Raw genomic sequence first — 16,681 nt, 5'->3', positions numbered from 1 at the left:
ACCTCAGTATAAATTGTCGGGGACTAACATGCGGGAATCAGTGTTTCTTCACCAAACCCGGCGTGATATTGCCCAGTGGCACACCCACATGTTTCAACTGTTTTCAGCACATGAATTATCTGGCAAAACACTTCCAACCCACAGTGCTCCATCAACACTTGTAATTTCAGTGGGGCTGGAAACTCCCTTTACCAACCTTTTGAGATAAAGACTCCTCTTGTAATTAGTTTTTTTAGTTCTCTACCTATGCTACACAGACCTTCACACTCTGCGACTTATTACAAGTAACAAAGCAAAACTGATTCTTAAATTTCAGAGAGTCTCTCCAGGTTCAGAAGATGCCGTCACCACTTACCGCTCTACCACCACCATTAACACCTCCATCTCCTCATAATCTATTGCCCATTATTTTTAAAAAACATCTTCACTATCTTTGAACGGTTCTGCACTGGACTGCCACTACCCTAGAAACAACTTCCTATAGCAGGTTTCCTGAAAATGTGGCACTGCTACAGCAGTTCATATAGATCAATCAAACACAAGAATTAACTCAAAAGACTTCAGATCCAAACTCAGCACTAAAACTGTGGGTGTCTTCTCAATGTATAGGCTTCTGTTTACATGGTCTCGCACACAACTGTGCTAGGGAGAATATATACTTATCCTGGTATAGCAGGACACATCCTGGATTGGCTCACACCCTTTGGCTCACTGAATATTTTTTTTTTTAAATCAATGACAGACAGTTTTAGTGGCCTTATGCAGCAGAAGGAACCCATTTCCGCTGCTACAGAGAGCCTTGCAGGGAGCGACTCCTCTTGGCAGCCGTCCATATTCCCTGCCCTGAGCCCCCTCATATCCCTTCCTACCACTTGCCCCCACCACATGGAATTGCAGGCCTGCAGCCTCCTGTTAGACCATAAGCTGTGTCATTGCCTATGTCTGAGGTGTTCTCTGCTCCAGCATCCGCTGAGATCCAGTCATCTTGATTCCACCCTTCCTGCACCATGCACCGTCCCCTATAGACCTCCACAGCATCTCCCACCTGATGACCAAGAGAGGACTGCAGGCTCTGTCCATCACCTGCTCCAGGATGTCCCACCAAAGTGGGATCCTCAAACAGGAACTTGTGAGAGGTAGACGGGCTGGGAGTTTTAAAACGCTTATTAACAAATTGAGTAACGTTGAGAAATATAGGCCAACTTTGAGTAGGATGAACATTTGCTCACTCCTACTCCAATGCATTCCTGGAATACTTAAGGAATAAAATCTCCATCCACCTACCCAGCATACTGCGTAGAGCAGACGACAGGAGTCCAGTGTCTGAACTCTACTTTTCATCCTCATTTGCTTCTGTTTTCAGTCCTCTTTTCTTTTTGATAGGTTTCTATCCTCTGCTCATTTCTCTGTATTTTACTTTTCAGGGGAAATTGGGACGAATTGGACCACCTGGCTGTAAGGGAGACCCAGGCAACAAGGTGAGAAAATATATTTTAGACCACATTTTGTAATGTCTGGTGTTCCTGCATGGGCAAACTGAAATTTTAAATTGGCCTAGTCAAGAATGTTCAAACCAGCCCCACACTGTAGGAAACCTCAGCTAGAATGGGGCCATCGGGGCTTCAAATCAGCCCCACATTGTTGGAGACCTCAGGTCCAATGGAGCCATCTGTCCTTTCCTAGTTGGGTCATGACAGCCCACTCACCTCCGAAAGCAGCCCCCTAACCTGGAGCCTATGGAAGCCTGTCAGAGTAGCAGAATACCTAGTCCACCATGTTCTTGAGAGTTTCTGTGTAATACCAATAATGTGTGGCACTCTGGGCAGGATTCCTAGGTGGAAATACTGAAGACAGTATTCATCACTTGAAACGCTCCAAGAAGAACACACAGTTGTATATAGACTGGGCGACACCCCCAGGTCATATGCTTTGAACAATAGCCACAGCGATACAAAAGGGTATGATGGACGGAGCGTTTGAGCAAATCAAACACTCACCCCCAGTCAACTGATCTGGGTTTAATCCATCACCATTCTTTAGCCCACTCAGCCACCCAGCCCAGCCCAGTCCCTTGCTCACTGCACCATCAGGATTCAAGCAAGCCAGGCCGAAGACGGCTGTAATGCCAGAAACCGGTCCCCGGAAGCTTGTTTCCTTTCCAGTGAAGAATTGGCTTGGTAGTTTGGTCTGCCCTGTTCCCATGATGCACTGGGCCAGGGACAGACTAATTTGCATATAGCCAGGTTCTGAACTGGGATGGTGCAGTGAGCTAAAAAACGGTGATGGATCAAGCCCTGATCTGTTGACTGGGTAGGAGTGTTCTGATTAACTCAGATACTCTGTCCATCACCACCCCTTTTTTGAAATATTTTGGCCACCATAAGTGTGGAAGGGTATGCTCAGACGTGAGTCCCTTGCTCACTGCACCATCAGGATTCAAGCAAGCCAGGCCGAAGACGGCTGTAATGCCAGAAACCGGTCCCCGGAAGCTTGTTTCCTTTCCAGTGAAGAATTGGCTTGGTAGTTTGGTCTGCCCTGTTCCCATGATGCACTGGGCCAGGGACAGACTAATTTGCATATAGCCAGGTTCTGAACTGGGATGGTGCAGTGAGCTAAAAAACGGTGATGGATCAAGCCCTGATCTGTTGACTGGGTAGGAGTGTTCTGATTAACTCAGATACTCTGTCCATCACCACCCCTTTTTTGAAATATTTTGGCCACCATAAGTGTGGAAGGGTATGCTCAGACGTGAGTCCCTTGCTCACTGCACCATCAGGATTCAAGCAAGCCAGGCCGAAGACGGCTGTAATGCCAGAAACCGGTCCCCGGAAGCTTGTTTCCTTTCCAGTGAAGAATTGGCTTGGTAGTTTGGTCTGCCCTGTTCCCATGATGCACTGGGCCAGGGACAGACTAATTTGCATATAGCCAGGTTCTGAACTGGGATGGTGCAGTGAGCTAAAAAACGGTGATGGATCAAGCCCTGATCTGTTGACTGGGTAGGAGTGTTCTGATTAACTCAGATACTCTGTCCATCACCACCCCTTTTTTTAAATATTTTGGCCACCATAAGTGTGGAAGGGTATGCTCAGACGTGAGTCCCTTGCTCACTGCACCATCAGGATTCAAGCAAGCCAGGCCGAAGACGGCTGTAATGCCAGAAACCGGTCCCCGGAAGCTTGTTTCCTTTCCAGTGAAGAATTGGCTTGGTAGTTTGGTCTGCCCTGTTCCCATGATGCACTGGGCCAGGGACAGACTAATTTGCATATAGCCAGGTTCTGAACTGGGATGGTGCAGTGAGCTAAAAAACGGTGATGGATCAAGCCCTGATCTGTTGACTGGGTAGGAGTGTTCTGATTAACTCAGATACTCTGTCCATCACCACCCCTTTTTTGAAATATTTTGAACAATAGCCACAGCCATCAATACTGTGTGCACTACTCAGAGCTCCAAACATTGTGTGGCAACACCTATAGACAAAGTAATAATCATAGCTCAAAATAATTTGAGCGTTGTCAACACACATGGGAATTTTCTGGGCAGTATTAGCAGGTGGGCATGTTCTGAGTTATGTTCACAGGTAAAAATGCTATGCACCATACTTACTTACTCAATAAACTCCTCACTCTATTCACAGTTTGAAATACATAGAATTCCCATAGTTCCAAATACTCTGGGATATATTCATGGCTCAGAAAACTCTGAACAGCGCTCCCAGCTTGAAACAATCTTGTCGCTAGCCAGACCTGTAAATACTCCAGGCAATCCTAGCTCAAATGATTCTAGGAATATTCATAGTTTAAAAAAACACTATGGGTAATATCTATCTGTTGAAATACTCATGACAGTTCTAATTGTTTTATCTACAATCATAAATATCTACAAGTAGAATAGTGGTAATGCAAATAGATGTCATACGCTAGACAATACTATGTATCATGGAAAATCTCTCAACAATAAGAAGTAATTTGAAAAAAAATTATTGTAAGCGGTGTCAAGTAGCTTCAATGCTCTGGACAAAATCCATATTTAGACGTACGCTCTACAATACGCACAGGTGGAAATATTCTGGCCATTCTCGGAAGGATAAGAATCCATATGGGTGTAATGGAACTTTGCAGGTAAGGCGGGTCCCTGTTTAACGATAGTAGAGTGCTAAATAATTAAATTTTTCCAAGGCTCTCTAATGCCCATAGTAAGGTGATGGAGACCCCATGCTCCTCTTGTTGGCTTTACAGGACGCCAGTCATACATGCGTGGCTGGCAGCCTGGGTATACCTCTTTAGGGAATATCTTGGCTTTGTTGCCTTCTTAGCATCCCTTGGACAATGAATGATTTTGGGAAAGCTATACTGTCAATTTTCAATGGACTTAAGTCAGAGTAGCAGCTGTACCCCTAACTGGCCAATTGATGCCCCTTTCATAGTCCTTGATACCCCCGGTGTCAGAGGTGATGACGGTAACAGCAAGGGACAGAACTCAGACAGTGCTCGGTGTGTCCTGCTTATCTTATGGAGGTCACACTCCTTTGCGTCAGCAAAAAGTGGGGATGTTCAGGAGTTAAGGATAATGCAGGGGGTCAACTCTGTGATGTTGCCAGGGGCTAAAGGGTACCTGATTTCATTATTACTGCCCCTGACATCCATGGATCTTGCTCTCAGTATATTTAAGATTCAGATTAGTATGAAGCACAAACAAACATTTTAAAGGCTGGCTCCATGATGCGCCAATGGACAGAGTCCCTAGAGTTTGTATGAATTCAGCACTCAGAGTCAGTGGGTGTCCCTATAGAAGCATCTCTTGCCTCTTGCTCCCCAGAGCAGGCAGGAGGCTTGTCTTCCCTTCTTAGCCCTATAGTGGTCATCCTGTGCTAATTGGACTGTCACGTTTGATACTATTGTGTCCCAGACATCACACACTAATCTCTTTTTGTTTTTTCCAGGGGCCTGAGGGATACTCAGGTGATGTGGGAGAGAGAGGAGAAGATGGCGACCCTGGTGTAAAGGTATGTGTGATCCACACCTCATCTTCTGTGCTCCTCAGAATCGCTTCGGCCAACCATGCCCAAAGAGCTCTAAATTCTATTTCTTGAACACTCTGACCCATCTTGCAAAATCTTTTATTCTTTCTTTGGTTTTATCAGTCTGGATTTCTTTGCCTGGTATGGTCTCTCTAGGCTTTTGTTTATATCTCCCTGCATTGCACACCCTCATAGCTCTGTTCCTCCTTGTACCCCTGCATTGTCTATTTCCCTTTTGCTTCCTCTCCTCTCTGTCTCATAGAGTGTCATTATTTCCCTATCAGTTTAATTTTGTATCTCGCTTGCATGTCATACACACATTTATGTAGCAGTTGCTCCCCAAAAATCATTTAAACATGATCTTAATAACCCTACCTGGGACCAGGGGCGGCTCTAGGCTCATGGTGGCCCTGGGCAAGGAGCGTAGGTAGGGGGCCCGAAAGAGGGGGTCCGGGCGGGGCGGAGCACAAAGGCCAGTAAAGAGGGGAGGGGGGTCAGGGTGTTTAGAAGTGGAACAGAGCCGGAGGCCGCCAAATCCCTGCCAGGGGCCACCACGCAAATATGTATCCATCCTCAGAGGATTAATATATTAAGGATATATATTGGCGTGGTGGCCCCTGGGGTTTGGTGGCCCTGTGCAGGTGCACAGCTTGCACATGCCTAAAGCCGGCCCTGCTGGGACGTCATTCTGTATTCTCCAGGTGGGAAAACATTGCTAGTGGTTATTGAAGAGCTGTGCTTTCAAAATGTTATGAATGTGATTATGCTACTGTTAATGTTCTGTTCGACTCAGTGTAAGAAGTATCTTTTCTCACTTCACCATGGTAGAGCAGGAACAACCAACCTTTCGTGTTGGTGGGTATCTATGGTAGTGATTCAGCAGAGCAATGCGAACTTCGAAGGTGTTTATATGCTTGGATTCGATTTCAGGGTTGGTTGGTGTTAGCTCGCCTGCTTGTGTGCTGCTTAAAGCATACCATTTATCATTATTTGAAAATTGTGACTGTCATTTTTTAGAAGTATTTGTACCCTTACTTTACATTTTGATAAGACTTGCTGATCCTTTTGGTAGGGGTTATAGTGGGAATTAAATATTGTCATGTTTGATATTGCATGTGATCAGATAAAGGATACAATCCAGTGCTGCTAGATTTACACCACTCTTTTCTATATTCCATCTTATTTATTTGCCATACACGGCCTTCTGCCATTCAAACTTTTATATGATTCCTAACCTTTATGTCTCACAGCCTGTAGATGCACCTTTCATTCTCTTCTATATCTCTCTTTTTCTTTGCAACAATGTTCTCCTGTGTCTCTCTTTTGTTGTTCACAAATTGCTAACTCACTCCCTTCTGTGTCTTGCTCTTTCCTGTTCATAGCTTTGCCTGCAGCCAAGCATCCCCATACTTTTTTGTTAGCACAAACTCCCCACGTGTTTCTTCTGGAGTAGTGGAGATGCTGACAATAAATGGGTTATAAAGAAGCAGGCTCCTGTTCAATATGGATAGGAACAGGAGACATTCTGGCAAAGTTGTTCGTTGAAGCAGTACAAGTTCAGAGGCTTTCATTTCTCTTTCAGGGTGATCCCGGTCGCCAAGGACGTGGCGGACCTCCAGGACCACCAGGAGAGAAGGGAAATAAGGTAAAGTGTGCATTTTCTGGCCACCTCACCTGCTTTGATGCTTCCAGAAATGTATAGAACTAAAGAAACTACTTTCAAGACAGTGCCTGATTAGCACATATTCAACATAGCTAGATAGCTAGTGCATATTGTCACACTGTCTCGGCCTTCCTTCTACAGAACCATGTATCTTATTAGGCTTTCCTCTTAAGTGCCACCTAAGCAATCTCCATTGGTCATCTTTGCCCACCAACTATACTCAAAATGTACAAGGGCAATGGATGCTGGTAGGCTGGAGTTTGCACATCAGTCAGCACAAAACCCATCTCCTGAGCTAATCCACATCGCTACCTCTAAAGAAGATCATTACCATTTACCTCTGAAAAAGGCAAAACCGACTGATCTGGAAAAGACCAAACCTGTGAGGAATTTTAAGATTTCGGCCTCCGAGATCAACCAACAGCTCCACCTTTGATGAAGGCAATATGCAACCATTTAAAATATACCAAAACCCATTCTTCTGAAGGAGGTCCACACCTCTGAAGATGACTAAGATCTGTCAGTCTGAAGAAGGTAAACCCCCATCACCATTGAGAGTCAATCCAAACTCATAATACCTCAGCTGTGTGTTCACTACCAGTCCAAATGGGTAAAACAATGATTATAGCATGTAGTAGAAAACAAGATTTGTGGGATTATTCCATTCAACTTACCCTACTTCAAATTGATGTTTTATTCCTGCAACATTTCCAAATTCTTCCTGTCAGGCAGATGTTCTCTTCTGGTGAATCTTTGAGTCATAAAGATCTGGGACATTCTAGTATCCCTAATTCCTGATACTTTGGATGTCGCATTGCTCCTAGTGCTTTGTAACTGTGGAAAGAGTGGCCCTGGTTATTAGGTGCATCTCCAATGTTCGCAGAGTGGCATTTGCATGCACCTTTCCTGGACAACAGCCCATGGGACAGAGGAAGCCCATGAATGTGTACCTCACATTCCTTCACTAATACTTGCTGTCTTTCTTCCTGCAGGGCGGTTTGGGGAACCCTGGAGCTCCTGGAATTCCTGGCATCAAAGGAGGCAAAGGTTCTCCTGGCACTGCTGGACCCAAAGGAGAAGTGGTGAGACTGCAGCTTGTATCTGACATATTCAGCTCAAGAGTTGTTTTTTTTACCCCAAGAATACATGCTGGTGGTATTCATATGAAAAATCTGTTATTTATTTCTCAGTCAATAACCCGCCTTTTATCAAGACAGACATTACAAGAATGTAAGTTAGAGCACTGCGATGGTGAAAGTTCCATTGCGCAGAATAAAAGTTGTAGAGGGCAAAGACAGGCTGCTGTAGACCTTCTTCTCCAACATTGCAGTGTATGTCTCACTGTTTCACCTTGTTTAATTTAGAAAATTCCAGCTTAAGTGTTTTTATTGTGGAAAGATACATTACATTGTTATATCTGCAGGGTAGTATCATAAGGGTGTGAAGAGACGGGCACCTTTCTGCAGGACGGCATCCACAGGGAATAAAGACAAAAATCACCTTCCTTCCAGTAGAGTTGCAGCAGGTCATCTAGAAGGCCAGCCACTCTGTCACTCAATCTCGTGAGGCAGTGAGAAGCAACTCATTCACTGAGACTTCTGCAACATTTGTTTTTGTGTACAAATCCTGGATTATACAGTGAGATAATAAGGTTTAAGGATTTTGTGTTGTTATTTCCATAAATACCTGCAGTGAAGGAAGGTGAATTTGAAAGAATTAAACATAGCCTTTATCTTGAAACACCAGATAAACATTTCTGTAACATATATAACCAAGATTGGTAGTAGAAAAAGAATGGAAAGTTGTGCTGGGGGAGTTAGGGAGATGTGACCAAACTTTTTCAAAACTCAAGTCCCTTTCTGAGGGGCATGTTAACAACGGCCAGCGATGATCATCGCTGGCCGGGCTTAGCGATAATTATATTATTGCAGGCTATCTCTGGTAAGTATCGCCCTGGGAGCGTGTAATTAACAACGCCTTACTCCAGGGTGATAAAAATTCCAGAGATAGCGAGGCTATCTGCCTTTTGCAGGGAACATCACTGGTTTTCCAGCGATGCTCCCTGCAAAAGTGCGATAACCTTGCTGATACGACCCACAGGGTCGTATCAGCAAAATCCACCCCCTATGTTAGAGATGGCTAAGTCAGGATTTTAGCAGACGTTAGGTTTGGCAAAAACGGCCGTTTTCGCCAAAATCTAATGTGTGCTAAAATCATGTGGGCTGCCTTGAAAATATCGCGATGTTAACATCAGCGATATTTGCAAGGTAGTTCATCTTGGGTACTCCCAGTAACGCCCACTTTGCATCTCATTGGAGATGCAAAGTGAGGTGGTGGGAAAAAGGGTGCTAACATGCGATTATGCATGTTAGCACCCTCTTGTAAATAGGGCGCTGGTTTTATCTCCATTCATTGGGGTTTGTGAGCCTAAAAAGCGGAGATAAAGCCCTTGTAAATATGCCCCACAATTCTTACTTTTCCACTAAATGCATTTTAGAAGGAGAGTCTGAAATAGCTGTATATATCGTAGAATGTGAGCGCCAATTTGCTCGGGATGTAATCAATCTTATATAAAGTTCAGTATTTTCAATTCCCTGGGAAGATTACAGGATAGGCTCTGGCACTTATAGAAGAACATCTTCTCTTGTTTATGTTGTACACTGTTTGCAAGAAAGCCTTATCTCAAGAAGTTCATGAAGCAAGAAGATCTAATAGACTATTCTCAGCCAGAGCAGGATACATTTCTACAACATATGAGAGTTTAAATCCCTCATATTAGCCCTCCATGGGCTATCCCTACTGACAGCAATTCTGTGAATTACGTAAGCCTTCCCAATGTGGCCCCTTCAATATTAAATACATAGATATTACATGGCTTGGCACAAACCAAGAGAGGTCCACTCTTACTTGCCAGTATAAAGGTACTCCAATTGCGGCACTCTGAAGGGTGAAAGCATACACTTGCTTTTTAAGAACTTTGGGCCAGATGTAGGTCAGTCAGTAACGGCCGAAAATCGGTATTTTCGGCCGTTACCGACCGGTATTTAAGAATTGGTATGTAGGGGCATATTTTTACAGAATCGGTAAATTTACCAATTCGGTAAATTTACCGATTCTGTAAAATACCGATTCGGTATTTGTACCGAATCTGTAAATCCCAGATGTAGGTGGGACTCTTCTGAGTCCCAAAGGCCCTACAAAATCGGTATTTTACCACACAATCCAATTGGGTGTTAAAATACCGAAATCAGGTGTGCATGCACATGTGTGCATGCACACCTAGCCATGTGACAGACAGACATGCCCTTAGGGCATGTCTGTGTGCCACATGGCGCACATGCCAATTTTTGGGGTGCCAGAGGGTGTCAAAGTGACACCCCCTGCACCCTTGCAGAATTCGGTATTTACATTACCGAATCGGTATTTCCCATTGATTCCTATGGGCTTCACAGCCCATAGGAATCAATAGGTAATACCGATTCGGTATTTACCGAATCGGTAAATACCGAATTCTAAAGATTCGGTATTTCAACATCTGGAACTACCTACATCTCCCCCCTTCATATTTACCGACTCTTAAATACCGATTCGGTAAAATTCGGTATTTAAGAGTCGGTAAATATGAATTACCTACATCTGTCCCTTTAACTTTTGACATTTAAGTTACACCAGACGCCAACTGAGAATGCTTAACTTGCTAAGCCATCTGAGTGTTCTGGAGCGAGAGGAGAAACATATCAATCCCATTTAGTGAAATCCACTGTCCCATGGTTTGGTATTACTTGGCTGTGTTAAACATACAGGGCCCGATTCACAAAGGTAACTTACATGTAGTAAAGTTATAAGTGTTATGTCTCTGCACTCGGGACAATTCCACCCCAAATGCAGAGACTTCACCCTGATTGTGGAGACTCCACACTAGTAACCTTACTAAGCGTAAGCGTAAGTTACCTAATTGAATCGGGCCCACAGAGTTTGGTGTTTTCTGCACCAGACTCCACAATTCCCGGTGTGTATATGAGGTATATCCCCCAGTTTATATCATGATGTTTGACCTCCTGGAATGTACTGATGGGAAATTGTGCAGTAGAGGATTTTATGATACCTAGTAATCTTTACACAATGTATAATTCTTATCCCTGGGTAAAAAGGTATTTTTGCAGAGGGTGGAATTATCCAGTCCAGTTGTAATCATGGAATGTGCCTATCTCTCCTACAGTCCCTTCTGAGCCCCTTACAGTGCATCCTTCACTGGATCTTTCTTTCACATAAGTTGTATTGATCTCCTTCTGTTCTTCTAGGGCCGACGAGGCGACCCAGGCCCAAAAGGAGGCTCAGGAGTAGATGGCGGCAAAGGAGAAAAGGTGAGTGGGCAAGGCTTGGGAAGTTGTGTTTGCAGGAGAGGCAGAAGTCATCAGCACGAGAGAGCAGATGTAGGTAAGTGAGGTAAGGGATTCAAGAAGTGTGTGAGGGAGGGGCAAAGGAAACAATAGCTATGAGGGAGGCATAGTGGATTCACGTTAAAGTGTGGAAGGGTGTTAAAGATGTGTCAGGGTTCAATCAGCTGAGTATGTAGGTCTGAAAGATTGTATGAAGGATGAACTATTATTCCCATCCTCTTGATTGCATGCTGTCCTCACTGAGAGTTGAAATAAATCAGAGGTATGTGGCTTTCTAAAGATTCAGCACTGACATTTACTTCTTACTTGACCCAATCCTTGCAAAGGGGTCACTTGGGCTGAATGTTGCTCAGTAACAAGTATGGCCACAGACTTTTACTTAGCGGTGGTACAGTTGTTTACAATTCTCGTAGAGGCAACCATTTAAAAATAGAGCACAGAAATAACCTAAAAATATGTGAGCGCAGATGAATAAAAGCTAATCCCCTTGTACAGAGTTTGTTGAAAGAGGATCTGGCTCTCCTTTGAACCCACCTGCTAAATATCTGATAGTCGACAGAGCTCCCGCCTGCTAAGTATCTAATAGTAGGCAGAGCTTCGCACACTCAAACGTTTGCTTGGCGCGTAGAAGTTAAGGGGTGACTAAACATTTTCACCTCAGGAATCCCCTTCATTCCACCAATTGAATGAATAAATGAATTGGACATTTATAAAGCGGGAACTGTCACTCCAGAATAAGCATCCTGGCTCTTTTATGAGTAGCAATCACGAACCTTAAATTTGGACCTGAGTAATCAATTAAATGACGGTATTACAGAGTATATCAGGGAATTGAAAAAGCCAGGTCTTATTTTTTAAATGCGTCTTCCGTGTCTATAAATCGGAGGTGCAATGGCAGTTGGTTCCCAGCTTTGGTGCATAGCAGCATAAAAGATTTACCACCTCGAGTTTTTAATCTAAAAGATGGAGGCTTCAGCAAATTTGCTCTTGTGGATCTCAATGTTCTCAAGGTCTTGTGGTGGCTGAATCTGGCATTGAGGTATTTTGAGCCCGTTGCCATAAAATCTCTATAGACTAGCAACAGGAACATAAACAGAATTCTTTTATGAATTGATAGCCAATGGAGCAGCTGATGCCGAGCTCCATTTAGGCGGGTGTAACACCAGTCTGGCTGCTGCGTGTTAGACCATCTGAAGTTTGTAAAATAGCTGTTTTGAACAGCCCACATATAGGTTGTTACAGTAATTGAGTCTCGATAAAATTAGAGAAAATGCTACGGTTTTCCAGGTGGTTAGAGGGAGGAAATGAAAATATATTTTGAGAGACTTAATCAGATTGAAACATATCCTAGCTACTGCTGCCATTTGAGCATAAAAGAGATTTTGGTGTCAAATTTGACCCCCAAATTCTTTGCTACCTTAACCATGTCAGGTGAAGGGGGAGCTGAGTTTGGCCACCAATGTTTAGGAGAGAAGAGTTTGGATTTTCCAAAGAGAAGGATTTCCATTTTCTCTGAATTGCACTTCAAATGTTTGTTGTGCATCCATAAGATGATATTAGAGAGAAGCCATGCTTGAGCTTTCTGAGAGACCCCTATGTCCTGGATTCGCTGGAGAAGGATGTTATGTGATATAGTATCGAATGCTGCGGAGCTGTCTAACAGAATCAACACTTAATCAGTTGCAGGCCCAGAGTCATTTTAATAGTATCTGAGACCTCAAGTAGGGCCGACTCGGTGGAATGTCTAGGCCTAAAGCAAGATTGGCATACATGAGGCATGTTGGAACTTTGTAGGAAGGTACTAAGTTCCTGAGTCACATTTTTCTCGAGTATTTTGGCTAATATGGGCAGCAGGGAGATAGACTTGAGACTGGACAAGATGGTAGGATCTGCCAAAGGTTTTTTCGGTAGGGGCCTGACAAAGGGAACTTCGGCTGTGGCTAAGGAGGTATTGAGGATTTGGTTAATCAGAAGATTTACTGTGTCAATGACCTCATGGAGGATTGCTGGTAGACAGGGATCAAGAGTAGAGCCTGATTTACAAGAACGCTCATTTGCTGTGACGATATCAAGGAAATGTCTTCAACTGCAGGCAGCTTTGTATTAGTCCCATTGTGGCGAGGGCTAGAAGCAGAACCATTTAAGGGGGTAGTCATAGAAGTGGGTGCAGAACCTTGTTGTATGACTTGGATCTTTTCCTCGAAAAAAGGTTAAAATCCGGTCACAGGGTTGGGAAGGCGGGATCTCTCTTGTGAGAATTTTGGGCTGCAAAAACATTTTAGATATTTTGAAAATGACTTTGGGGTCCTGATTGGCCTCTTCGATTATTGTGGTAATGTAAGATTTTTTATGTTGCTTTAATCAACTTACGGTATATTTTCTGACCCTCTTTAAAATGGTAGAGGTCATCCGTGCTGTATGTCAATCACCATTTGCGTTCACATTGTTTGCAGTTGACTTTTTGCTCTAAAAGTTCTGGAAAGAGCCAGAATTGGGAGTATTTTGGCTGACGATTTTTGGAACAAATGATAGGTGGAAGTTCTAAACTGTTTCAGTGACCCAGGTGTTGAAGGCATTGATGTCTTCCACCAACTTCCCTTTGAGGGTCAGGGCTGTGGAGGATTTATGGGCTTTGTGGATTAGATTTAATTTGTCCCCATTTCTGGAGAGTGGAGGGTATGATGTCTATTTTGCGAGGAAGAAAGTTTTGGGGCATCATAATTATGTTAAGTAGGATTAGACACCCACTTAACATGTCAGGGATCCGTTCAGGATTGGGTGATGGGTACACCGGATATCAGGCTGGGATGGTTGGTGCAGATACCATCAAGGGTGGGGCCACATAAGTGGCTTGGAGCATTTATCAGTTGGGGGAGACCTAATATTTTTAGGCTATCTCAAAGTGAGTTGGCATTGGAATTGTCTAGATCACCAAATGGAAGTTGAAGTCACCTTGTACGGTACAATTAGCATAACAAACTACTGCGGGGGTAAGTGCCTTCCCTACCATGGACAGGAAGCTGGTGCCGGGCCTAGAGGACAATATAGTAGGCACCCAACAAAGGATTTGGAGGACCTAACCTTAAGCCAGAAGTCTAGGCTTTCTGCACCTTTGAGGGTATACATGTCAAAATAGCTACATTGAAAGCTATTGCAAAATATGATGGCTTTTCCCATCACCCCAACTTTCTGTTCTATCCTTGGACACAATGCTGAATGCCAAGGTGCTGGCTGCTAAAGGAATATGCAACTGTGTTAAATGAGGCTTTGGTTCAGAAACGCATATGACTGTAATCCATTGCCATCTTTCACATTGATCGGGCTATTAACACCAGCTACGTCTGCTTTAAAAACAAAACACTAAGGGGACAGTTCATAAAGGGCCTCCACACTAGTGGTAGAGGCCTTGCAGTCATGGTGGGGGGGCCTGCCCTCATAATAGGGGCCACCAATATCCACTGGGCCTCAGCGTTGAGTAACTGCAGTGCGGAGGTCCAGCCACAACTGCAGGCCCCCACCATGACTGCAGGCCCCCCCACCATGACTGCAGGCCCCCCCACCATGACTGCAGGGCCTCTGCCCTGAGTACGGAGAACTTTTGTGAATCGGTCCCAAAGAGTACATTTAATTTATTTGGTGTCAATTTTTAAAAGTGCTAACCAAGGGAATTATCCATACTGGGGCATGAGATGTCAAAAGGGTGTATTTGGCTATATTTACCAAGGAACAAAAACTGTAAGCCTGACACTATTCAACAATTAAATTGACTAAGGGTAAATGTACAGTCAGATGAAGAGAGCACTGCAAACAACGGATAACTGTTATTTGTGCGTGTGTAGGCGATCATAGATAAAGGCTGAAGGAGGTCTGTTGCCTAGAGCAATGGGACTCAAAGAGATGTCTAAAGGACCAGCCTCTCCATCATTAGTATAATACTTCCTAATAATGTCACCGTCATAACACTGACTCTAGAAACACATGGTGGAAGGATCATAATTAGGAATTAAATGTCCTGGCCTATGGAGGTTTGGGCGATTGCAGCAGCATTTATTTCTAAAGCATGGGTTACTGGCCATGCTTCCACCACACTGAGGGAAAATGAGAAGGAGTAGGAAGAGACAGGGAAACCAGCAAACATTGTGACATAAATGCAAGGCCAAATGAAAAAGGTTCACTGGACAATAAATGTTCTGCGGTTTACACTAAGAGACTTTTTTTTTATTTACCTATTAGAAGATTTAAGGGCATATCAGCAACAACCAGGGATAATTATCGCTAAGCGCACTTAGCGCTAGGATAATTATCGCCAGCTATCGCTGAGATAGCGTGCTATCAGCAACGCATATCTCCAAAGCGATGGAAATCAAAGCGTTAGCTTAAAAACAGTGTGATTATCGCTGGGAAATCGGCGATAATCGCACTGTGACAGGCGATACCTTGCTGATAGGGCAGGGTGGACTTAGCCATGTAATCCACCTCGCATTGGATTACATGGCTAAATCAGATGAAAAGCAGGAGTACAGAATCCTGCGTTAAGCGGCGTTTGCGCTTCTTTTAATATCACTAAGCAGGTTAGCATTTTGCTTGTTAATTGGAGTAACGTCATTTAGTGACATTCTCCACTGAAGTTTGGGAAGGTGCACACGCTTTGCATCTCATTAGAGATGCAAAACTGGGCATTATGATGAAGGGCGCTAAAGCAAGGATTCACGCGTGACCTTGCAGATAAGGCAATAAAATTATCGCCGCTTTTCGTCCGAAAACGGACGCAAAAGCGGCGATAATTTTATAACGCCGCCTTGCTGATGTGCCCCTTATTTAGTTGTGTTTTATAATTTGCCACCTGCAGCCCTTGGTATATTTCATTCCTACTTTTCTCTCCATTTACCATCCAATTGTATGAGACCAGATTCTGGGTCTGTAAGGTAGAGGATTCGTGTGTGTGAGTCTGCCTGTCTGCCTAATGAAAAGCTAAATACAAAACGTTGACTAGTCAGACATGTTCCTCTACATGTTTGTGTATGCCCCCATTTTGGTGGTCAAAATCAGAACCTGAACGAAACTAAAACAAACTGCTGTGTAAGGCAAAAGAAAGAACAAAATAACAATTAAAATAATAAAAGCACAAGGAAGAAAATTAAAATCACCTCCTAAATACAAGGAAAAGAAAAACTGCAAACAATGAATAAAATGCTGCATCACCCAAAAAAATGGGATAGGGATGGCACTGCATTACTCAAAACCACTGTGAATTGTACTAGCATCAACTTTTTAGTATGAAAAATATCATCTACTGGAACGTTGATCAGCACTACGTTTGCACTGCTTCGTGTCACGCGAGCCTCGCACTAAATGGTAGAGCCTCTAGCTCAAAATACTGTGCCTTTTAGATGGTACGGAAAGGATTTTATATCAGTTTTTTAATCTAAGCCTTGAGTCTTGTTAGAAGGTCCATGAGGAAAAGGGTTTCTAGCTGTAAAGCTCAGATCTGAGTCTTGCAAGACTGGGTCCTCTTGACGATGATGCTCCCACTCAGCTTGTACTCTGACCTTCTGTATCTGCGGAGATGATTCCCGGAGACTCAGATCTCAGTCTTGGTAG

At 43.8% G+C, this 16,681-nt stretch overlaps 1 protein-coding gene across 2 annotated transcripts in view; it reads left to right on the top strand.

The window, feature by feature from the left end:
• COL6A2 (collagen type VI alpha 2 chain) overlaps positions 1-16,681 on the top strand; it is an 89,231-nt gene that overhangs the window by 37,973 nt on the left and 34,577 nt on the right. For both annotated transcript variants that reach the window (XM_078681448.1, XM_078681449.1), the window contains exons 11-15: positions 1,425-1,478; positions 4,940-5,002; positions 6,600-6,662; positions 7,673-7,762; positions 10,982-11,044. In XM_078681448.1, the coding sequence (XP_078537574.1) occupies positions 1,425-1,478; positions 4,940-5,002; positions 6,600-6,662; positions 7,673-7,762; positions 10,982-11,044 (333 nt within the window). The remainder of the gene's footprint in view (positions 1-1,424; positions 1,479-4,939; positions 5,003-6,599; positions 6,663-7,672; positions 7,763-10,981; positions 11,045-16,681) is intronic.

This window comes from Lissotriton helveticus, chromosome 3_1 (genome assembly GCF_964261635.1).
Source record: "Lissotriton helveticus chromosome 3_1, aLisHel1.1, whole genome shotgun sequence".
NCBI classification, from domain to species: Eukaryota; Metazoa; Chordata; class Amphibia; order Caudata; family Salamandridae; genus Lissotriton; species Lissotriton helveticus.
Note: the sequence above shows the minus strand (reverse complement) of the source record. Positions and strands in the feature narration are given on the sequence as shown.